This window comes from Apus apus, chromosome 26 (assembly GCF_020740795.1).
Source record: "Apus apus isolate bApuApu2 chromosome 26, bApuApu2.pri.cur, whole genome shotgun sequence".
NCBI lineage: Eukaryota > Metazoa > Chordata > Aves > Apodiformes > Apodidae > Apus > Apus apus.
In genome coordinates, this window is record NC_067307.1 from 3,423,503 (window position 1) to 3,445,611 (window position 22,109).

A 22,109-nucleotide genomic window follows, 5' to 3' on the forward strand; every position below is an offset into this window, starting at 1 on the left:
AATCATACCCTGAGAGACCATTGTGCCGCAAAAGTGGGCAGTGGAGACCAGCAGGATCTACCAGGCATTTTTAAAATACATAATTTATTGATTAGTTTTATAACCATGGCCCTTTCACTCCAGCCAGTGGTGGTGGGGAAGCTTTGAGCACAGACGTTGTGTTACAGAGGAAGGCAGCACAGGATCCAAGATGTTCAGGGCAGGTAGGAGGGCTTTAGGGGCTCAGATCCACCAGCACCCACTGTGGGGCTGCCTCACTGCCAGGAACACCTGGGCAAACCCTCCCTGGCTCCTGGTGGGTGGATGATGCTTTGGAGAGGGATGCAGGAACCTCAGGTCAGTCTGTTGCATCAGTCCTGCATGGTCCTGAGTGAGGAGGGTATGGGGTGCAGGTCACCTGCTGCCAACCAGCTCCTGGTGGGGACTGTCCCTCCCCAGGGCCATGCTGCCTGAGGGCAGGAGCTGGCTGAGATGGGTCCCTGCCTGTCCCTGCCTGCCAGGTGCTGCCATCTGGGGCTCTGGACTCTGGGCTGACACATTAAGTCAGCCCCATTGTCATCAAAATCTGAGAGAGTTTTAATAGAAATAAAATAGAAGTCTGAAGAGATCCCCAGGGGAGGTGGAGAAGCCCGGTGGTGCAGAAGCTCAGCATGGCTGGACACTGGTGCTGCTGTGTCCCAACAGCCTGTGGCCACCGGCCATACTGGCAAAAGCAGCAGGGCCATAGGCAGCATGTGGTGGCAGGGAGTGACACTGCCACTGCCACCAGCCTGTGCCCCTGCACACCCCGGCCGCCAGCTCCTCAGGTCCCCATGAAGTGCAGCCTTTGGGCACCTGCCACCAGGTGCTGCCAGCGGTGCAGGTGACAGCAGGAGGTGTTTGATGTCCTCCCCTGTGCACGGCCTGGCTCCATCATGTCCCACAGCCACTCCGTGCTGTGGGCACCTGCTCCTACCCTGGCACAGCCAGAGCTTTGCTGACCCATGGGGCAGGCAGGGTTTGGTGGGGGCTCAGCCCCAGTTGGTGGTGGGTTGGGTGGCTGGTCCCTGGGGACACTTTCCAGGCTGAGAGGTGCCCCTTCCCAGCAGGGGACAAGCTGGGCTCAGTTGCAGCCACACTCCTCGATGATCATGTCCTCGTGGTGGCGGACGACGATCTCGCCCTTCTCGTAGTAGAGCATGGAGAGGGGACTCATCCTGACCGGGGAGCAGGCAGGACAGGGCACCTGGTTGGGCTTGTAGAGCTGCAGCAAACTCTGTGGGGAGACATGAGAAGGGCAAAGCATCACCCCGTGCGGGGGGATGGTGGGGATGGGGGTGGTGGGGGCAGCGGAGGCAGCAGCCCCCTCTTACCTGAATGTAGGCGTGGTTGGTGGGCTTGAAGGTCTCGTCCACGGGTGACGGGCACTGCCCTTCGCACCGGTAGGCGTTGTACTTTTTGGGGTAGACAATCCAGCTGCCCCAGCCTGTCTGCTCAAAATCCACCATCATGTCCACCCTCCGGCACAGGGACCTGCCTGCCTCCCCTGGGACGGCAGCAGCAGCGTCACTCACTTTGATCCTTTCCTTCTCCATCCTGTTCCTGCGCTGTCGGTGGGTCCCCGCGCCCTGGGAGCCACTGTCACGCATGACGTGCTTGGAGGTCTCTGCTGTCCTGATGAGGCTGTGGTCTCCTGGAGACTTGTCCTTGGAGAAAACGAGCAGCAGGACTCTGTCCATCACGTCCTGGGGCAGGGCTGGCTCCCCGTGGCCAGCGTTGCTGGAGGTGGGCGAATGGGTGGTGGTGGTGGTGGCCGGGGTGGGCAACCCACTCTCCTCCCACCACTCCCTTCCCATGGGACCGTGGTGCCCGGGGGCCACAGTTTGGTGGAGCCAGGACTGGAGCAGGCTGGTGACCTCAAACACCCTCCAGGAGGCCTGGGTGGAAGAGGGGCTGCCTGCCACTGTGCCCAGGAAGAGCTGGTGGGGGCAGGTCCCAGCAGCCCGGCACCTCCGCCGGTGGCTGTGGTAGATGTCCAGGGAGACGTGGTGGGGGAGGCCGGGCAGGCGGACGCGGAGCTGGGCCAGGCTCACCTCCTGGCTGCTGGAGAGCGAGGACATGTCGAAGGAGAGCGCCCAGCGCGAGCCGTTCTGCAGCGAGCCTGAAAGCCAAGGGGCGTGGTGAGGGGACTGACGGCTTCGCCAGGAGGGGACAGTGCCCTCAGTGCTGCCAGGGCAGGGTCCCTGCCTCGGGATGCTGAGGGTCGGGGGGGGGGAAAGCAGCTGGATCCATCCTGAGATCCAGCAAGAGCGCCGGGACAGTGCCAGTCCCAGGACAGGGATGCTCGGGGATGGTGTGTGTCCCAGAGACAGGAATGCCAGGGGATGGTGAGAGTCTCGGGACAGCGCCGGTCCTAGGGACAGTGCTGGGACAGGGATGCTCGGGGACAGCGCCGGCTGCGGGGAGAGAGATGCCCGGGAGGGAGAGGGATGCCCAGGGACGTCGCCGGTTGCGGGGCAGGGATGCTCGGGGCCGCGGCCCCACTCACCGTGCGGGGAGAGGCTGAGGGCGGCGGCGGCGGCGGCGCGGAGCGGGGCGGGCGGGGCGCGGAGCAGCTGCAGCATCAGCGGGGGGCAGCGCGGGGCGGCGCGGGGGGCGGCGGGGGTCGGGGCGAGGGTCCGTGCGCGGGTGGGTGCGCAGCCCAGGCGGAGCAAGGCGAGGGCGCAAAGCGCCAGCGCGGGCGCGGAGCGCAGCGGGGTCCGCATGGCTGGAGGGGCCGCCCGCAGCCGCCCTATTTGTACCGCAGCCCCGAGCGCCGCCCCGGGCGGCCCCGGCAGCCCCCTCCCCATCCCTCGTCCCATCCCTCCGTTCCCGGCTCCCTCCCTCCGTCTCTATCTCCATCCTCCCTCTCCACCCATCGTCTCCCCCTCCTCCATCCCTCCCCATTTCCATGTCCTCCGTTTCCCCTTTTTCCCTCCTTTCTCTCCCCATCCCTCCCTCCAGCTCTGCCTCATCTCCTCATCTGTTCTTTGCATCCCTCTTTCCATCCATCCATCCGTCCATCCCTCCCTCCGGGGCTCGTTCCCACCACCAGCGCTCTCTAACCCCCTCTGGCAGGGGGAACAGCCCCCCATCGCTGTCCCCAGCACCCGGGAACCCTGGGGGTGAGTGGCCCCAGCACTGCTCCACGGCAATCCTGTCCTCCTCCTTGGAGAAGGGATCAGACCTGGGGAACCCATGGACTTTGTTCCTGTCACTGCTCCAGCCTTGTCCAGGCAGGGGCTCTGCCTCCCTCTTGGTTTCTCCTTTTCCCATCGCTGGAGCAGGACCAGGGGAGAGGCTGGGGAGCAGGATGTCGCTGGGCAGCGCAGGGGTGATGGCACCATCCTGGGGGCGCCCTTGTCCCAAGACCAGCCTCGGGGGACCCTGGGTCAGGGGTGCTGGGGGCCAGGCACAGGGATGCGAGGGATGAACCTTCTGCCATCAGCCTTTTACTGCTGCAGCAGAGTGAGGGTGGTCGCGGGGACACATGGCTGCGTGTGACCCCCGGCCCAGCTGTGCCCGGCCCCCGGGGGTGTGAGGAGCCGAGCAGGGGGGTCCCCAGGTGTGAGGAGCCGAGCAGGGTGGTCCCCCGCCTCTACGGCCCTCCCAGCGAGAGGCTTTCAGAGGGAGGCGGGGGGAAACGTGCTAAATCTTCACGCGGGACCCCCCTGCGTGGGGCCGGTGTGCGGCAGGAGACCACAGGAGCTGCCAGGGGGCGCCGAGGGGTGGGACCTGCTCCGAGTGACCCCCCGGGTCAGCCCTGCCCGGCTTTGGCGGGATGACATCACTGCAGAGCAGGGTGACATCAAGACAGGGTGACATCAGGGCAGGGTGACATCACAGCAAGGTGACATCATCATGGCAGAGCAGGATGACATCAGGGCAGGGTGACATCAGGGCAGGGCAGGGTGACATCAGGGCAGGTGACATCAGGGCCGGGCAGGTGACATCAGGGCAGGTGACATCAGAGCAGGGCAGGTGACATCAGGGCAGGTGACATCAGGGCCGGGCGGGTGGCGCCGCCGCCCCCTGTGGTTCCCGGAGCTGCCGCCAGGCGGCGCCACGGGCAGCGCCGCTCCCCCCCCCCTCCCGGGCGCGGCGCCGTCCGACGGGCGGAGTCTCGCGAGAGCGGCGCGCGGGCGCGGCCCAAGATGGCGGCGGGCGGGGGCGCGGCGGGCGGGCTCGGGGCGCCGGGGCCCGAGGGCGCGGAGCCCGCCCAGGAACCTGCTGCCGCCGAACCGCCGGCTGCCCCCGAGCCAGGCGCTGCTGACTCCGAGGCCGGGTATGTTTCTCCTTCTCCTTCATCCTCCCCTCCCTGCCCGCCGGCGCGGGCCCCATCGCGGCCCTGGGAAGCGGGAGGGTTGTGGGGGGGGGGGCCCTTCCCCCCGAGTCCCTCCCCCTGCCCTGGGCACCGGGAGGGACTCACAGGGTCACAGGGCTTGGAAGGGACCTGGGAGGATCACCCAGCCCACCCCCCTGCCAGGCAGGGGCACCCAGAGCACATCCCACAGGATCCAGGGGGTGTGAACGTCTCCAGCCAAGGAGGCTCCACAGCCTCCCTGGGCAGCCTGGCCCAGGGCTCTGCCACCCTCACAGGAAAGAAGGTGTTTCTGATGTTTATGTGGAACCTCCTGTGTCCCAGTTTGCACCCACTGCCCCTTGTCCTGTCACTGGGCATCACTGAACAGAGCCTGGCTCTGTCCTCCTGACACTGCCCTGAACGTGTCTGTGAACATTGATGAGGTCACCCCTCAGTCTCCTCTTCTCCAAGCTCAAGAGACCCAGCTCCCTCAGCCTTTCCTCATCAGGGAGATGTTCCACTCCCTTCAGCATCTCTGTGGCTCTGCCCTGGACTCTTTCCAGCAGTTCCCTGTCCTTCTTGAACTGAGGGGCCCAGAACTGGACACAACATTCCAGCTGCAGCCTCACCGAGGCAGAATAAAGGGGGGGGAGAACCTCCCTTGCCCTACTAACCACCCCTTTCTAACACACCCCAGGATGCCATTGGCCTTGGCCACAAGGGCACATTGCTGGCTCATGGTCATCCTCCTGTCCACCAGGACCCTCAGGTCCCTTTCTCCTACACTGCTCTCCAGCAGGTCAGCCCCCAATCTGTACTGGTCCATGGGGTTGTTCTTCCCCAGGTGCAAGACTCTACACTTGCCCTTGTTGAATTTCATCAAGTTTCTCCTGGCCCAACTCTCCAGCCTGTCCAGGTCTCCCTGAATGGCAGCACAGCCTTCTGGTGTGTCAGCCACTCCTCCCATTTTAGTGTCACCAGCAAACTTGCTGAGGGCACACTCTGTTCCCTCATCCAGGTCCTTGATGAAAGTATTGAACAGTACTGGTCCCAGTACCAGCCCCTGAGGGGCTTCACTAGTCACAGACCTGCAACGAGATTCTGTCCCATTGACCACAACTCTCTGACTTCTTCCTTTCAACCAGTCCATGATCCACCTCACTACCTGACCATCAAGACCACGCTTCCTCAGGTTCCTTCTCCCCTTTTACTCCATTCCCTGGCCCAGGAGGCCATGGGGTTCTGGGTGGTCCTTCTCTCCCAGGGGTCCTGGGCCATGCTGCCTGGGAAGGCCCAGACCAGGATGCCCCAGTCCACACCAATCCACACCAGTCCACAGGGCCAGGCTGTTTTAGTCCATACCAGGCTACTCCAGGCTAAGCTGCTCCAGTCCATGCAGGCCCTGGGGCCAGGCTGTTCCAAGCCAAGCTGTCCCAGTCCATGCAGGCCCTGGGGCCAGGCTGTTCCAGGCCACTCCAGGCTGCCCAAGTCAACACCAAACACCAGGCCCAGAGCTACCACAGGATCCCAGAATGGTGGGGTTGGAAGGGACCTCTGGAGCTCATCAGTCCAGTCCCCTGCTCCAGCATGTTCACCTAGAGCAGGTTGAACAGGATTGTGTCCAGATGGTTTTCTAATATTTCCAGAGCAGGAGAGGCCACAGCCACTCTGAGCAGCCTGTCCCAGTGCTCTTTTCACCCTCAAACAAAAGTTTTTCCATGTGTTATGATGAAACTTCCTGTGTTCCAGTTTGTGCCCGTTGCCCCTCGTCCTGTCGCTGGGCACCACTGAAAAGAGCCTGGCCCCATCCTCCTGACACCACCTGTTAGATATTTGTAAGCATTAATAAGGTCCCTCTCAGTCTTCTCCAGGCTGAGCAGCCCCAGGTCTCAGCCTTTCGTGATGGGAGGGACCCCAGGGCCAAGGTGGGGCCTCTTCTCAGGACCTGATTTCTGCTCCCGCAGGGGGGACGCTGCCCTGGCCGATGTCAGCACAGCTCTGGAGACAGAGGCTGCCCACGGGAAGGACCCCCTGGTAGGTGGCTGGGGGCAGCTGGGGCCCCCTGGGAGAGGGCCAGGCCGTGGGGCTGAGTTCTGTGGAGCTGGGACAGGTAGAGAACATGAGGAGGCCCAAAGCTGGGCAGGCTGGTGCTGGGGGAGGTGCTGCCAGGGTGTTGTGTCCCTGTGGCACAGCTGGGAAACTGCCCTTCCCTCCTGTGGGTCACCCAGGCTGAGGACTGTCCTCGGGATGCTGGTCACCACAGGCTGCTGGCTCTCTCCTTTCTCCTCTTTGGTTGTTTTTTTTAACCCTCGCCACCAGCACGTTTTCCCAAGGGATTCTCATTTGGTAGCAGCCTCGTGTCTTGGCACAGGGCAGATGCAGGGATGTAAGACAGCAACACTTTGTATGTTGTGCAGAAAAAGGGGCCAGATGCTTTTTTTTTTTAAGAGGATAAACTGCTTCTATTTAACAAACAGGCACCTGGCAGTGCCTGATGAGTTTGAGCTAATAACCATCCTCAGTTTGCCAGGGTTACAAAGTCAGGTGTAAGACAAAGACACAGATGATGAGAAGGGCATTATTCAAAAACCAAAATGTGAACATGCTCCTGGGATTCAGACAAGAAAGGTTTTCCATCCTGCCAGCTCCACTTTTACTGACTTAAGGAATTATTTTGGAAATTAATTTCTCACCCATCTGGCTAGTTCTGACTCACTACATCTAGAAACCAGTTGCAGCTCAGCTGTGCTCAGCTCTCAGTTCCCCTGTCTTGACAGGTTTATTGCACAAAACTTCTTTCCTGTGTGTGTGGTTCAGGCTTTAAGCCAGGCCCAGTCTGCTGATCTGCTCTGGTTGTAGGAGGCTGCTGGGGACAACTCGGAGGCCGTGGATGCCCAGGCAGGCTCTGTGGATGAGGAGAATGGGAGGCAGCTGGGAGAGATCGAGCTGCAGTGTGGGATTTGCACCAAGTGGTTCACAGCTGACACCTTTGGCATCGACACCACGTGCGTGAGCTCTGCCCAGTGCTGGGCAGGAAACTGGGAATCGTTGGTTTCTTAACCTGATGTAGTGAAGAATAATCTCTTCACCTGAGGCAGGAGGGGAGGTGTACTGCAGAACTGACCAGTGCTCTGTTCCAGGTCATGTCTGCCCTTCATGACCAACTACAGTTTCCATTGCAATGTTTGCCATCACAGTGGGAACACCTATTTCTTAAGAAAACAAGCAAGTAAGTACATAAGCAGACTGGTTGAGGTTTTGTGCAAAAAAATCCCAGAAGCTTCATTTTCCCTGCAGCTGGTGGGAGGGTTCTGCTGAAACCTGACCCCAGAAATTCCATATTAGCAGTCAGCATGTGCAGCTTGATCTTTAAGTGTTTTGCTGCTGATTCACTGAGATCATGAGAGTCTTGTGTGTAGAGAGAGCTGCTGGGTTAGGGCAGAACTTGAGTTTGCTGGTACCCAAGGTGGGGTGGGTGCTGGGGGGTCCATGTCTGCTCTTCCCCAGGAAGTGTAACTCCAGCTCTGGTGTGTTTTTGTTCTTAAGATCTGAAGGAAATGTGCCTTAGTGCTCTGGCCAACCTGACGTGGCAGTCGAGGACACAAGATGAGCACCCAAAAACCATGTTCTCAAAAGATAAGGTCAGGCTGTTGGGAAAGTCATCAGGGGTTTGTGTAAACTGTGATTTCAGTGGGGAGCAACTTCAAACAAACACTGGCAGCCAGGCTTCCAGACCCACACTGGCAAGACTCGTTTGTTTTTTTTTTAACAGGATATTATTCCATTTATTGACAAATACTGGGAGTGCATGACAACACGACAGAGACCTGGGAAAATGACTTGGCCCAACAATATTGTCAAAACTATGGTAAGTGTTTGGAGGTGGATGGGTGGGGAGTTTTCTGTGGATGGTGTAGTTCGTGTTGGGTGAGGTCTGGACTTAGAGCCAAATGGTGAAGATTCTGATACTTCTGTAGTTGATACACAGGCCACTTATTAATAGTGAATATGGTGATTTAAACACTTGTTGATGGACTTGCTGTGATCTAATCCCGTGTGCCAAACTCCTCCTCTGTTCTAGTGTAAAGAAAGAGATGTCTTCTTGGTGAAAGAGCACCCGGACCCAGGGAGTAAAGACCCAGAAGAAGATTACCCCAAGTTTGGACTTGTAGACCAAGTAGGTAGTTAGAGATGGAAGCAGAGTGTGTCTGGGGGGCTGCGTTTGCCTCTGGCTCAGTCAGAGGAGTAAAACGCAGCCCGTGTGGAGCCCAAACAGGGGGTGGAGGCCCCCAGGCCGGGGCAGGGCTCAGGTTTGGGTGGTGGGTGTGGCCAGGCCTGAACATTCTTTTCTCTGTCCCTTTCAGGATCTTGCCAACATCGGCCCCGCCTACGACAACCAGAAGCAGAGCAGCGCCGTGGCCAGCAGCGGCAGCATGAACGGCAAGTGCTTCAGGGGGTGGGTTTTGGGGCTCAGCTGTGTTCTCCAGTCCCGTGGCCGGGTGTCTGTGCAGCCCCTTGAGCTGCTGCAGTTACACCTGTCCTGGGAACTGAGGTGGTGCTTGGGATGTTCAGAAGACCCTCAGTCAGTCTCACCCTGCCTTTCTGTGGAGGGAGATGGGTTGTGTCTCCTTCTGAAGGGTCAGCTTTTCCTGTGTGGCAGCAGATGAACCAAGATGCTTGCAAGAAAGCTGAGCTGGTCGGTTTTCTTCCATCAGGATTTTAATTTGCCTCCTTGTGTTCTTCAGTTGTCCTGTTTTCCCTCACTCAGACATTTGAAAGTAGTTGGGGAGAGTCTGTGTCATTCCTTACAGTCACTGCTTGCACTTGGTTGTCCCTTTTTGTGGAATTACAGCTCTGCTGGCAACTTTGCCTGGCTGGCTGAGATCACTTAGTTTTTATTAAGCACATTCAGAGAATATCTCATGGGAGGAGTTTGGGGCTGTTTGAAACAAGGTTATAGATCTGTAAGGCTGAATTGTCTCCATTTCATGCACAAGTTGTTTTTTCATTTCATTTCTGGGAGACTGACAGATGTGGTGCCACTTCTGTTCTTACAGGTGGAGCCTCTTTGGGAGGTGAATATTTACCTTTCAGCTTCTAAAACTTAAGTAGTGTTGTTTGCAAAGCTTTTTTGCTCTATTACCTTAGAAGCTACAGTCGATTACAAATCAAAAGCTGTGCCCTGATGTGATTGCAGTAATAATTTAATACAAAGCAACAATTTCACTTCTTAATCTTTAGCAGTTAGAAGCTTTTAATGATCATACTCTGCTCCACTTGACTGGTTCTGTTTAAAAGCATATGTTTGTTTTCACTTTGTATTATTTGAGCTGATATTGTTGTGGCTTTAAACCTTAATGCCTAAACCAGAGCTCTGGACCCCTGAGCTGGTATCATAATTGTGATTGTTTGGGCAAATATGTGTTGACAAACTGGAGAGACCAAGTGTTTTCCTTCACTAAAACCAGCAAGTGCAGCTGAGATCACCTCATGTTTGTGCAGAATGTGGTACTTTTGAGTCCCTTGCACCCTCAGGGCAATGCTGATCATTGAAAAGCTGACTGTGTCTTTAGTTACAGCACAATGTGTAAAGGTGTTTGTCTACAGTACCTCAAAATTCCAGTTCTCCTTGTAAATCAGTAGTGATCTCTTTGAAATGGTGCAATGATGAATTGCCTGTACAATGTAATCTGTTCAAACATTATAGTTGACATGAGTTTGATTAGATTTCCCCTGCAGCTTTTCCTGTAACACAGTTTTATGTGTGAGGAAAACCTGAGCAGTAAAGTGTGGGATGATGCACTGCTCAGCCCTGACTGTGGGAACACTGCAGAGAAACACCTCTTGCTCTTCATTTTTCCCTCAACCTGGGTGTATTTTGTTTTATAGATGGAAATTCAATGTTCAGTGCTTACTGCCTGTTGTTGTAGGAGTGTTTCTCCAGCCCAGGGTGTCCCTGGGGTGGTGACTGTTGCAGCCAGGTGCTCTGGGCTGGATTTTCTGCTGCATCTGCAGGAGTAAATCCAGAGGGTGACTGGAGCCTCCTCAAAAGCCAGTGCTGTGGTTTCAAGGCAGTGCTGCTCTTTGGAGATCTAATTCTCCCCTGAAAAGCTGGAGCTGAGCTCATTTTGCTGATAAATCTCTCTCAGCTTCCACTCTAAATTTAGACACTTGCAAAGTTGACCAGAAGCCACAGGAAAGTTCTGCGTTTTGCTCATTTTCATTTTCAATAAGTTCATGTAAGCTGTGGAAGGAGTTACCTGAGCTCACTGGTTTCAGCTTGGCTGCCCCTGCCTGTGGGGGTGCCATGCTCAGGGGCTGTCTCTGGGGGTCCTGCTGTGGTGCTGAGCCTTGTCTGTGTCTGTGTCCAGGGGGAATGGCTGCGGGAGGCAGCGGGAAGGGCCGGGGAGCCAAGCGCAAGCAGCAGGACGGAGGGACCACGGGAGCAGCCAAGAAAACCAGGAGGTGAGAGGGAAGGGGATGTGGTGGGCACTGACCAGCCTCCACAGCGAGGTGTTGGACACCAGTGTGGGCACAGCTTAAGCTGCCTCTTGCCAGAGGGAGCTGAAAAAAAATTTACAGCTTACAATACATAACGTTTACACCAATGTTACAGATTTTTGGGCCCTGCTGTGTTTGTTTGTCACTGGGATTAGATACTCTCAGGTCTCCTTCAGCCTCTGGGTAGTTCCCATCTCTTTAATGGGCAGTGGTTTGGTTGCTTTTTATTCCCCCAGATTGCTATTGAGAGCCTCATGCTTTGGTGCAGAGGATGTTCTCCCCTGTTGTGCTCTGATTGATGCTAATTGTGTCTTCAAGTGTAAAGACATTACATGTAATAATTACCCTGTGACATTCTTGGTACTCACATGATATAAATTAATTGAAATAGAGGCGGTAACACTCATTTTGCCCTGACTCTTTGAGGCCATGAGCACTGGGAGGGGTTGTCCTGGCTTGTTCTGTGACCAAACTGTAGCACCACCAGGTGTCAACCTGTAGCTGTTGTTTCCCAGTGACCCGCTGTTCTCGGCTCAGCGCCTGCCCCCTCACGGCTACCCCCTGGAGCATCCCTTCAACAAGGATGGGTACAGGTACATCCTGGCTGAGCCTGACCCCCATGCACCCGACCCTGAGAAGCTGGAGCTGGACTGCTGGGCAGGGAAGCCCATTCCTGGGGACCTCTACAGGGCCTGCCTCTACGAACGAGTCCTCCTGGCGCTGCACGACCGAGGTACTGAGCGAGACATTCGTGTGCCACTTGTGTAGCCAGCTCCTTGTAGGAGGGGCCATCCTTTGGAACCTCACCCTACTGCTTATGGAGGTTTCAGATCATCATAGGACCATGGAATGGTTTGGATTGGAAAGGGCCCTAAAGCTTATCTAGTTCCACCCCACCCTGCGTGGGCAGGGACACCTCCCACCAGACCAGGTTGCTCCAAGCCCCATCCAGCCTACCCTTGAACACTTCCAGGGATGGGGCAGCCACAGCTTCCCTGGGCAACCTGGGCCAGGGTCTCCCCACCCTCACAGCAAAGAATTTCAGACATAATTTCTTGAAGAGAATGTTAAATCCAGGTCTGTGTGGTCATTTGCATTTTGACATCGCTGCATGTCAGGAATCACAAATGAGCTGCTCCTATTGTCTCCTCTCATTACCACAGCTCATCTCTCATCACCACAGCTCATCTCTCCTCTCATTACCACAGCTCATCTCATTACCACAGCTCATCTCTCCTCCTCTCTGTACCACAGCTCCTCAGCTGAAGATCTCTGATGACAGACTGACAGTCGTGGGTGAGAAGGGCTACTCCATGGTACGAGCCTCGCACGGCGTGCGGAAGGGAGCGTGGTACTTCGAGATATCCATGGATGAGATGCCTCCAGACACAGCTGCCAGGTTGGGCTGGTCACAGCCCCTAGGTCAGTAACCACCAAATATTTCTTAGCAGTGCATTCCAGCTGGTTCCTGTAATTCTTTTCCCAGTAGTTTAGACTAAGGAGGGAGGTCGTGCTCGGCTTCTACACTTCCTCGCTGGTTTTCTTTGGGGGGAACTTTCTGCAGGTGACCTAAACTGTGCAGACCTGCAGTGCAGTGGACTCTGCTCCTGCATCTTAACCCCGTGGGCAGCACATTTGTACTCCAGGCAGTCAGTTAGTTGGTTAAGGGGAGGTAATTCCTGTACCAGACCTCGAAGCAGGACCCACGGGTGCTCCTGCTCCACTCTGCGTGTTCGACAAGAAATGTTGGTTTCTGCAGGGAACCTCCAGGCTCCTCTGGGATATGACAAGTTCAGCTACTCCTGGCGCAGCAAAAAGGGAACCAGGTTTCACCAGTCCATAGGGAAGCACTATTCATCTGGCTATGGACAGGGGGATGTTCTGGGGTTTTACATCAGCCTGCCAGAAGATACTGAGACTGCCAAATCACTGCCTGACACGTACAAAGACAAGGTGAGGACTTCACTGCTGGATTAAGTGATGGAGGGTGGCAAACAGGTTGCTCTGGCCTCACTTGTGCCCCCTCTGAGAGTGGCCTTTCCCTCCCACCTCTGGGTGCCACCATGGTTTGTAGCAGAGAGGTTCAAAGACTGTGCCTGGACTGCTGAGAGTGCCCACATCTCCTTTCCTTTTCCCCTCCTGGATCTCAAATATTTGAGATGTGTGAATCACTTCACAGGCAACACCTATCCCAGAGCAGGGCTCCTGTAGCTCTGCTGCTCTTGAATATGTCACCAAAGGTAACAGTTTGTCTGGCTTGCTTCTGAACTGTTTTGTTTTCTATTATTTAAGGCTTTGATCAAATTCAAAAGCTACTTGTACTTTGAAGAGAAGGACTTTGTGGACAAAGCAGAGAAGGGCCTGAAGCAAGCACCTGGAAGCCAGGTGAGTTAAGTGCTGGATGCAGAACCTCAGGAAGAGTGGAGAGCCTGGCTTATTGGAGGTATTAATTGCTTGCATTTAATGAGCACAAAGGGAGGCTGAGTGTTCTTCATAAAAATCTAGAATGCTTTTATTAAAGCAAAACCAAAAGTGACCTTAGCAAATCAGCTGTGCCTTTTGCTGTCATGTTATTGCTGTCACTTAAGTAATTAATTGTCTGGTGCCAGGCAACGGGGAGGGAAGGTGAAGCTCCCTGAGGATTTCTGTGTAACTCACAAGTAAGTCACTAAAGTTAGCAGTAATGGAAGAAAAAAACCAAACCACAGAGTCTTCATTTTTCTTTTCAGATAATATTCTTCAAGAATGGAGTCAGCCAAGGAATTGCCTTTAAAGACATCTTTGAAGGAGTTTATTTTCCTGCCATTTCCTTGTACAAAGGCTGCACAGTGAGTAACAGATCTTAGGCATTTATCTCTCAAAGTCTGTAATGGTTTTAGTAATGCACAGAGTGTGGGCACTAAGGGAACAACTCAAGTGAGGAGGAAAGGTGGGAATTATTTCAGCAAAGTGACTCTGGAATGATGTTGCTGCTCATGGGTGTGATGGAGCTTTATTAAACTGCTGAACAAACACATACCCAGGATGTTTGTTCCTGTGGTCTTGCACAGGCTCAAGAATGGGAGGAGATGAGGGCAAAACTAAAGGAATGTGCCTGGCTCTTTGGCTCTGACAACAAATGTGTCTTCCACAGGTTTCTATAAACTTTGGGCCATACTTTAAGTATCCACCTAGAGACATCACCTACCACCCGGTGAGTCAACAGCAGCTTTTTACCCCACACTTTGTAACAGCCTCACAGGAGTTAAACAAAAGGTGGTGGGAGTTAAAAACTTTGTCTTTAGATTGTGTAAATAAAATACACTAAGATATTTCAGGACAGATAGCCTAACAAATAACTTAAAAGGACCATGGCAGCATCTACTGTTTGTAATCTCCCTGTGTTGGCTTCTTATACTAAGAGGGCTGAATTCTTGGGTTTTGAAATTTTTCAGTAGATGCTGCCTTGTTCCTCCTAACAGATCATAAACTCCTTGTGTTGGCCTCTTAGAGGTTGGTTTCAAAAACCTCGGGGTTTTTTTGAAATGTTTTTCTTTCCCCCCCCCAGTAATGTTTTAAAGAGGGAAGCCAATTCTGGAGCACTGGTGTACATCAGGGCCAGTCCCACTGTGTCCTGTGCTTTGTCACTAACTGCCTCTCACTCCTGTGCAGATGAGTGACATGGGCTGGGGGGCTGTGGTGGAGCACACCCTGGCAGATGTCCTGTACCACGTGGAGACAGAAGTGGATGGAAGGAGGAGCCCACCCTGGGAGCCATAACAACACTGACACTGTGGGTAGCCAGTCCAGAGTTTTTATTCCAGAGGAAACACCCTTCCCTCAGAGCCATCAGCCCACGAGTGAACAAAGCTGGAGCCAGTGCAGGTGTTTGTACATTTGGTACCTGCTGAAGAGTCCCACTCTGCTGGAGTCATGGGAGTGCAGTTTAGTCTGTCTTGTGCTGTGGGCATCTCGTGGAGCCTGCAGGAGCTCTTGCAGTGTAGAGAGCTGAAGCAGCAGGTGTTGTGTTGAGCTCATGTCCCATGTGCTGTGACAGTCATTTGTTTAGTGGGAGCAGGTGGAGCTCCTGCTGCCTGTACATGTTCAGCAGCAACACTGACACTTCTCAACTGTATCCAGCAGCTTCCATCTGGGATGTAACAAGACTCTGCATGTGAGACTTGGACAGCAGCCCAACTGTATTTTATTTTTTATTTCCCAACAAACTGGAAACCAGTTTAAAAATAAAGGCTTTAACTCTTGGATGTCTTTGGACTCAGACTTCATTCATCACAAGTAGCCACACTTCACTAAGCTCTTGCCAATGATGATCACTGCAGAACTCTGAATGAATAAATAATCTGACTCTGTCCCTCTACAAGAACAATAAATTAAAGCTGCTTCACTAGGGGAGGGCTAAAAATCTTGAGGTTCCAAGTCCTGCATTTCACCTACTGAGCATGTGCAGACTCTACCAAGCACCTGTAGCCACCATTTAAATAATAAAGCTTTATTATTGATTAGTGGTGGTGTACTAGTAACCAATTAGCCAGGCCTAGTCACTAGCACACCACCAGTAATAACAAAGCTTTATTATTTAATCATTGGAACTACACATGCTCATTGTGCAAACACAGGGCTCAAAATTTTAAAGTCTTGCATTTGACCCCCTGAGCATGTGCTGATGTTTCCAGGCTGGGGGGCTAGGCCTTCCCTGATAACTAATTAGCCAGGCCTTTACTGGTAGACATCACTAATTCATAAAGCTTTATTATTTAATCACTGGAACCAATCAGCTAGGGAGGCTGCAGGTGCTTGGCTGGGCCTGCACGTGCTCAGTGGGTCAAACGCAGGACTTGAACCTCACGTTTTAGTCCTGCACACTGAGCATGTGTGGGCCCTGCAACAACCTCACTAATTCCAGTGAATGTATAATAAAGCTTTATGACTTAGTGATGTCTACCAGTAAAGGCCTGGCTAATTAGTTGCTAGTAGACACCACTAATAAATAAAGCTTTATTATGCATTTAAATGAATTAGCTAGGGAGGCTGCAGGTGCTTGGCTGGGCCCACATATGCTCAGTGGGTCAAATGCAGGACTTCAAAACTTTTGAGCAGGTGTGGGCCCTGCAGCCTCCCTGGGGAAGTAGTCTCCATGAATAACAAATCTTTATTAATTTATTGAAACTGCCTGGTTACAGGTGGTGCACATGCTCAGTAGGGCAGGCGCAGGACTTAGCCTCAAATCTTCAGTCCTGTGTTTGCCCCACTGAACATGGGCTGGCCACTAGTTAGTTCCAATTAATAAAGCTTTATTAATTAGTGGTGTCTACTAGTTAAAAGCCTTGGCTGGTGAGCCCAGGCTGTGTCTGACTTACCCCAGCACAAGATTCCCTGCACCAAGCACTACTAGACTGTCCTGCCATCAGCAGGTCCGGGCAAGGCGCTCCCGGAGGTGGTTGGCGAAGTCGACCTGTGTCTGGGAGAGGACCTGGTTGATGATGGTCTTTGGCAGCCAGCCCTGGAGAGGAGCAGACAACGGTCCATGAGTGGAACTTGCTTCCAAATCCAGCTCCTGCTTCTGCCTGGAAATATTTCCTGCAAAAACTTACCTTCAGGTCAATGCTGAGGAGCCACGTCAGCTTGGTCTGTGAGGGGCTGCCAGACAGCGGGCGCAGGATCATGCAGGTGGGACCGTTCTCAGCTCTGCGACCAAGAGGGGACATGTGTCAGAGAGCAGCGTGTCCTTAGTGCCTGAGACAAACCTCATTGCTCCCCACACACCCTGGGAGGGAAAGCACAAGGGGCTGTACCTGACGAAGCCCTCCTGCTCGGGCATGGCTCCAAACGTGGTGGCCATGCCAGCCAGGACGCAGGTGGAGCCGCGTCTCTTGGAGCACCGGACGCTCACAAAGTCCCGGGGTCCAACAATGTTCCCCGGGGGAGCAGCTGCCTTCTCGTGGGTGATCACTGTATCCTTCCCAATCTTCTGGAGAATCTGGACAGTTGAGAATTAAAACATTAATTTGAAGCATTTACTGCAAAGGCAGCTAAAAGCAACCGCTGCTCACCACACGTTCCAATACATCCTCTAACAAAACCTTGGTGTTTGTAGTGAGAAAAACTACAATTATCTGCTTCATCCCACAATGCAGAACATTGGTTCTCAATACCTGGCAAGAGAAGGTGTTTCTCTTAATGCTTCTCTTATTCCAGACAAGCTGTGGAACAGCGAAGTGCTCTTCACTGCACTATTCCCCCCAGGTACAGCACAAATTTAACAACAGAACTGACGTGCTGCCTGGCAGGGAAGTGCATTTCCAACAAAGTAGCAGACAAGCTGCTGCAGAGCAAACTCTATGTCTGAAGTACAAAGTGGACAAGATAATAAAGACCAGCTCCTCCACTCCCAAGGAATGGGTGGAGAAATCCCTGCACCCTGACTGTGATGGTCATAGAATCTTAGAATGGTGACGGTTGGAAGGGACTTTAAAGATCACCAGGTTCCAACCTCCCTTCCACAAGCAGGGACACCTCCCACTGGACCAGGCTCATCCAACCTGCCCTTGAACACCTCCAGGGAGGGGCAAAGTAATTCTTTGGCCTTTCCAACACTGTGTGTGTGAACCCCTGTCTGGGACAGGTCTGATGTGTGTGTCATACCTTGACCTCTTGGACGTTGGGATTCCAGTCTCCCATCTGCTCCATGTTGTCCACCAGCTCACCATACACTGCATCCAGGGGCTGGTCCACCACCACCTCCAGTCGGAACACCTTGCCCACATCTGGGAGCACTTTGCTCAGCACTTTGTCCCCGTTATCCTGGAGAGGGGAAAGGTGGGATTAACATCACAGATATTTACCAGAGGCCCGTGTCAGTCTGGTGCAAGGCAGAGCACCCACCACTGTCATCTCTGTTTTCCAGCCATCCTGGTCCCCGAGGATGCTGAGTGATTTCTGGAGGGCTTCCTCCCCTTGCTTGATGTAAGACATTTCCATCTCACTGAAGGGTTTCTCCTCCAGCCTCGAGCCTGCACGGGAGGAGACCAAAGCAGGAGAGTAAGAACACTGCACAGGTGACTAAGACCTCCTAACGCCAGGTACATTTTATTTACATCAAATACACTTTACTGTGCGCAGGGGCTGAGGAAGTAACTTCAGTTCCCACCAACTTGCCTGCCTTTCCCTTTGATCAGCCAATGCACAGCAGGTTTTCCTCCATCACCCTCCCAAGCCCTGACAAGTGACAGTCCCCACCTGGCAGGAGGGGCCAGACCCCCAGTCTGCTGGTTACTTACTGAGCAAGGAGCTTCTCCTCCGGACCTGGTGGATCCAGGTGCTGGGTCCAGGGCTGCGGCAGGCGAGCCGGCTCAGCTCCTGGCTGATGGCAACAGCTGCTTGTCTTCTCAGACCTGGGGAGAGAAAGTGTCACTCAGCCCCTCCAGGGGTTTGATGAGCTCCGTTCTGTTTTGCAATTTAAACATACAACCGCTGAAAAAGTCTTGTCTCCTTTCACTGAAGTCCCTAAGACACAGAGAGGAGCTGCCTGCCACCTGCACTGCACTGGCACAGAAGCTGCCCTCAGCAAACCCGGGCTTTGCTCCTGGTCTGAGCCCGGGAGCACAAAACAGTCATGAAAATATCAAGGAAGGACCAGGTGGGTGCTCAGGAAGGGCCGTAGGAAACGGGACAGAAGAATATTCAGCCAGCAGGGGCGTCACCCAGAGCTACCCGCAGCAGCCCCCAGAAACAGGTCAGGGGGGCAGAAAGAGTCATAGGGACGGTAAAGCAGGAAACCCAGAAAGTCACAGGGTGAGAAGAGCATCCCTAGAGCCCCTTGGAGCCGAGGGGCTCCCCGGCCCGGCCCCCGGCTCCTCACCCGTCATGTTGCGCAGGTGCCGGTAGGAGATGGCAGCGCAGAGCTTGGAGGTGGCGGGAAGCATCGCCCCGAGCCGCGGCGTCCGTGAGCCCCGCGCTGCTTCCTGAGCCCCGCACTGCTCCCTGAGCCCCGCACTGCTCCCTGAGCCCCGCACTGCTCCGCTCCCTGAGCCCCGCGCTGCTCCCTGAGCCCCGCACTGATCCGCACTGCTCCCTGAGCCCCGCGCTGCTCCGCTCCCTGAGCCCCGGACTGCTCCGCTCCCTGAGCCCCGCACTGCTCCGCACTGCTTCCTGAGCCCCGCACTAATCCGCTCCGCTCCCTGAGCCCCGCACTGCTCCGCTCCCTGAGCCCCGCTCCGCTCCCTGAGCCCCGCACTGCTCCCGCCGCTCCCTGAGCCCCGCTCCGCTCCCTGAGCCCCGCACTGCTCCGCTCCGCTCCCTGAGCCCCGCGCTGCTCCGCTCCCTGAGCCCCGCACTGCTCCCGCCGCTCCCTGAGCCCCGCACTGCTCCCGCCGCTCCCGGCGCCCGCCCTTAAGTAGGGCGGCTGAAGGATGCGGGCTCGTCAGCCGCGAGATAAGGGCCGTCCCCGCGGCGGGGCCAAGGCCGGGCCCGGCTCCTCCCGCATCTGCCGGGCCGGCAGGACGGGGCGCGGGCAGCCGCGGGGGGCACGGGCAGGGGGCAGCGAGATAAGCCCCGTGCCAGGGACCAACCCCACGATCATCAGCCACGGGAACAGCGGGTGACAATCCATCCTGACAAGGGATGGTCACAGAATGACGGGATTGCCTTGGCTGGAAAAGACCTTCCAGCTCATCAAGTCCAACCACTAACCACGCACTGACAAGTCCTTAACTAAACCATCTCCCTAAGTACAGTGTCTGTACGACTCCACCACCTCCTTGGGCAGCCTGTGCCAGTGCCTGACAAACCTTTCAGTGAAGAAATTCTTCCCAACATCCAATCTAAGCCTCCCCTGGCACAACTTGAGGCCATTCCCTCCTGTCCTATCACTAGATACTCCGTTTGAACAGCCCGATCCTCACCCCTATACAACCTCCTTTCAGGGAGTTGCAGAAAGTGAGAAGGTCTCCCCTCAGCCTCCTTTTCTCCAGGCTGAACCCCCCCAGCTCCTCCAGCCACTCCTCTTACCACGACTGCTCCAAAACCATCATCAGCTTCACTGCCCTTCTCTGGACATGCTCTAGTAGCTCAGTGTCCTTTCTATGATGGTGGGTAACAACGAATAGTAACAGATAGCAATGGGCAATGATGGACAGTGATGCACAACATCACCTCACAGCACAACCACCTGGAATAACCAGAGCCAGGCTCAGCTCAACCTTCTCTAACACCAGACAAGAGCCTCTCCCCACCTCAGGGAACCAGACCCCACAGCAAAGCCCTTGCTGCGCCAGCACAATAAAGCCCCAGTGCATGAGTCCAAACCCCACAGGCAGAGTGGGACCCCCCTACACCCACAAACACACATGGGACCAGTGGGGCAGCTCCAGAGGTGTGTTTCATCCACATCTCATGGGCAAGGGTGTTCCAGAGCCCTCTCAGAGCCCTCAGCTGCTCCACCAGACTAGATAAAACTGAATATTCAGTGTATTAATCCACTGCACCCTGGGCTGGGAGTGAGGGGAAGCCCCCAAAACCTCCCCCAGAGGGCTGTTTATCTGCCACGGGGCTGGAAGCAGTGGGACACGGCGGAGCAGCGATAACACTCAAGGATGAAATGACATTTCTGGGATGAGTTACAGCCCCAGAGCCTGGCGCTCCTGGGAGCCCGTGAATCACCAGCTGCTTCCTTTGACGTCAGCCCCTGCTCCCTCCTGCAGGGAATGTGACCTTCCTCCTGCTGTTGCAACAACTTGGCCAAGGGGGAGGTCAGCTGTGCTGGCAGCTCAGCCCTGGGGAGCCCCTCGCCTACCCCAGCCTACCCGCTGAGCCCCCAGGAGATGATTTTGGGTCCTACCTGCCATCCAGGAAGGGTCCTGCTGCCCTGGGACACCTCTCCTTCATCACCAGGGCTGCTGCTCTCCTCCAGGTGCAGGAGAAGACACCTCTGATTCATGTGCAAGCAGATGGAAGTGCTGGTGGGACCAAGAGGAAGCCAGAAGCTGTGCCATCCACTTCCCAAATGTTTACTGGGAAACCCCTGCTCTCCAGTGGATGGTGCAGCCCCAGTGTGATTCTTGGGGTCCCCCTGCAGGTGCCCCCCCAGGATGGGCTTCATCCAGCTGGTTCCTGTGCCTGGGGGAGGAAAAAAACCAGGATGGTTTGAAATTCCCGATTGCCTGGAGCTCCCAACCCCACAGCCCGGAGCTGATGCCAATGCCAAGTACCAAGGGATCTGCAGCACCCAGGGAGACCCTCCAGCACGGGGCACCACCCCTGGACCCCCACAGCCCCCTGCCCTGCCGGTGACACAGCCGGGGGACACAGCATGGGGGTGGCAGGGGGACCCCCCAGCTGCCATCCAGCCGGGACCGTTGTTATCCCAGAGGGAGCAGGCACTCCCAGGCACAAGGCCTCGGCACAAGGACACCCTGTTGTTTGTGAGAAGAACCAAAACAGCCCAGGCAGAGCCAGGCCTTCAAGCTGCAGGCTGAGGGTCTGGAGGGAGTGAGCCCCTCTGTGCCCCTCAGAAGGGTCACAGGGACAGTCACACCCACAGCCTGCAGGAAGCTGTGCCAAAAAGGTACCCAAGAGACCCTCAGGAGGGTCTGGTTAATTGGGACCCCCAGCCCTGAACCCTTACCAGCTCCTGACCTGACCTCAGCATCTCCTCTGGCTGTCCCTCAGGGGTCTCATGCTGTCACTGTGCCACCAGGCTGCCCACCGTGTCCACAGAGCCTGGAGAAGGGACAGCAGCACCAGGAACGGCATCGGGAGCAGCAGATGTGGCTCTGGGGATGGGTTTGGGGTCCCAGCACCTACCTCGGGCACAGGGCAGGCACCTCTCCACTGGGATAGGGGGGGACATGGCTGGTCTGGCTGGCAGAGCCAAGTTGGGGGTGTTGGGGGCAAGGGAGGGACGTGGTCCCCCCTGCCAGCGAGGGGACACCCGGGACGGGCACCTGGAGCCCTCCCACCCGCATCCCACAGGATGCAGGAGGGAGAGAAAACTCTGGGGGAGGCGAAACAACCACAAAAGCCCCGACCCCCCCCCAAAACACCCCCCACGCAAAGTCACCACGTGTCTCCACTGGCAGGTTTTTAGCTTAAAAATGTACATCCAGGCGCTCAAGGTACAAATATTTACAAGTGTTTACAAATGTACAAAACCAGATCAATGTAAACCCAAGGCGTCGGGAGCCGCGACTCCCCAGGGCCTGATGGCAAGGGGGGGTCTGGGCACCCACAGCATGGCCCCCCAGCCCCCTGCACACCCACCCAGCCCTCCATGCAGCATCTGCCCCTCACC

General features: G+C 55.5%; 3 protein-coding genes across 8 annotated transcripts; 1 reads left to right on the forward strand and 2 right to left on the reverse strand.

Annotated features, from left to right (window-relative positions):
* Positions 1-954: 954 nt before the first annotated feature.
* On the reverse strand, positions 955-2,744 carry NODAL (nodal growth differentiation factor). Its single transcript, XM_051640816.1, has 3 exons — positions 2,528-2,744; positions 1,353-2,140; positions 955-1,255 (listed from the first exon to the last, which is right to left on the reverse strand). Exons 1-3 carry the CDS (start codon positions 2,742-2,744, stop codon positions 1,103-1,105), a joined length of 1,158 nt encoding a protein of 385 aa, XP_051496776.1. The 3' UTR covers positions 955-1,102.
* Positions 2,745-4,154: 1,410 nt separating this feature from the next.
* Positions 4,155-15,066, forward strand: ASH2L (ASH2 like, histone lysine methyltransferase complex subunit). Of its 2 annotated transcripts, XM_051640800.1 has the most exons (17): positions 4,155-4,303; positions 6,286-6,355; positions 7,181-7,326; positions 7,462-7,550; positions 7,868-7,962; positions 8,094-8,189; positions 8,403-8,498; positions 8,686-8,761; positions 9,379-9,396; positions 10,693-10,786; positions 11,338-11,555; positions 12,077-12,244; positions 12,582-12,775; positions 13,115-13,207; positions 13,552-13,650; positions 13,956-14,015; positions 14,474-15,066. In XM_051640800.1, the coding sequence occupies exons 1-17, from the start codon at positions 4,173-4,175 to the stop codon at positions 14,579-14,581; spliced, it is 1,851 nt and encodes a 616-aa protein (XP_051496760.1). In that variant the 5' UTR covers positions 4,155-4,172; the 3' UTR covers positions 14,582-15,066. The 2 variants fall into 2 exon arrangements, with proteins under 2 accessions (XP_051496760.1, XP_051496761.1); XM_051640801.1 differs by lacking the exon at positions 9,379-9,396.
* On the reverse strand, positions 15,000-22,066 carry STAR (steroidogenic acute regulatory protein). 5 transcript variants are annotated; one of them, XM_051640806.1, is made up of 8 exons: positions 21,460-22,066; positions 20,658-20,935; positions 18,100-18,213; positions 17,705-17,832; positions 17,465-17,623; positions 16,615-16,799; positions 16,414-16,507; positions 15,000-16,322 (listed from the first exon to the last, which is right to left on the reverse strand). In XM_051640806.1, exons 2-8 carry the CDS (start codon positions 20,662-20,664, stop codon positions 16,227-16,229), a joined length of 783 nt encoding a protein of 260 aa, XP_051496766.1. In that variant the 5' UTR covers positions 20,665-20,935; positions 21,460-22,066; the 3' UTR covers positions 15,000-16,226. The 5 variants fall into 5 exon arrangements, with proteins under 5 accessions (XP_051496766.1, XP_051496765.1, XP_051496764.1 ...); XM_051640805.1 differs by having other exon boundaries at positions 21,455-22,066; XM_051640804.1 differs by having other exon boundaries at positions 21,444-22,066.
* Positions 22,067-22,109: the final 43 nt, after the last annotated feature.

What these genes read in the sequence shown, in the direction of transcription:
- NODAL (XM_051640816.1), bottom strand. Translation starts at nt 2,744, where the DNA reads ATGCGGACCCCGCTGCGCTCCGCGCCCGCGCTGGCGCTTTGCGCCCTC. An exon ending in CCTCAGCCTCTCCCCGCACG is followed by an intron (nt 2,141 to 2,527) that starts GTGAGTGGGGCC and finishes CTTGGCTTTCAG; the next exon opens with GCTCGCTGCAGAACGGCTCG. An exon ending in CCAACCACGCCTACATTCAG is followed by an intron (nt 1,256 to 1,352) that starts GTAAGAGGGGGC and finishes GTCTCCCCACAG; the next exon opens with AGTTTGCTGCAGCTCTACAA.
- ASH2L (XM_051640800.1), top strand. Translation starts at nt 4,173, where the DNA reads ATGGCGGCGGGCGGGGGCGCGGCGGGCGGGCTCGGGGCGCCGGGGCCC. An exon ending in CCATGTTCTCAAAAGATAAG is followed by an intron (nt 7,963 to 8,093) that starts GTCAGGCTGTTG and finishes TTTTTTTAACAG; the next exon opens with GATATTATTCCATTTATTGA. An exon ending in ACAATATTGTCAAAACTATG is followed by an intron (nt 8,190 to 8,402) that starts GTAAGTGTTTGG and finishes CCTCTGTTCTAG; the next exon opens with TGTAAAGAAAGAGATGTCTT.
- STAR (XM_051640802.1), bottom strand. Translation starts at nt 18,744, where the DNA reads ATGCTTCCCGCCACCTCCAAGCTCTGCGCTGCCATCTCCTACCGGCAC. An exon ending in GGAAAACAGAGATGACAGTG is followed by an intron (nt 17,624 to 17,704) that starts GTGGGTGCTCTG and finishes TCCCCTCTCCAG; the next exon opens with GATAACGGGGACAAAGTGCT. An exon ending in TCCTCAGCATTGACCTGAAG is followed by an intron (nt 16,323 to 16,413) that starts GTAAGTTTTTGC and finishes GCTCCTCTCCAG; the next exon opens with GGCTGGCTGCCAAAGACCAT.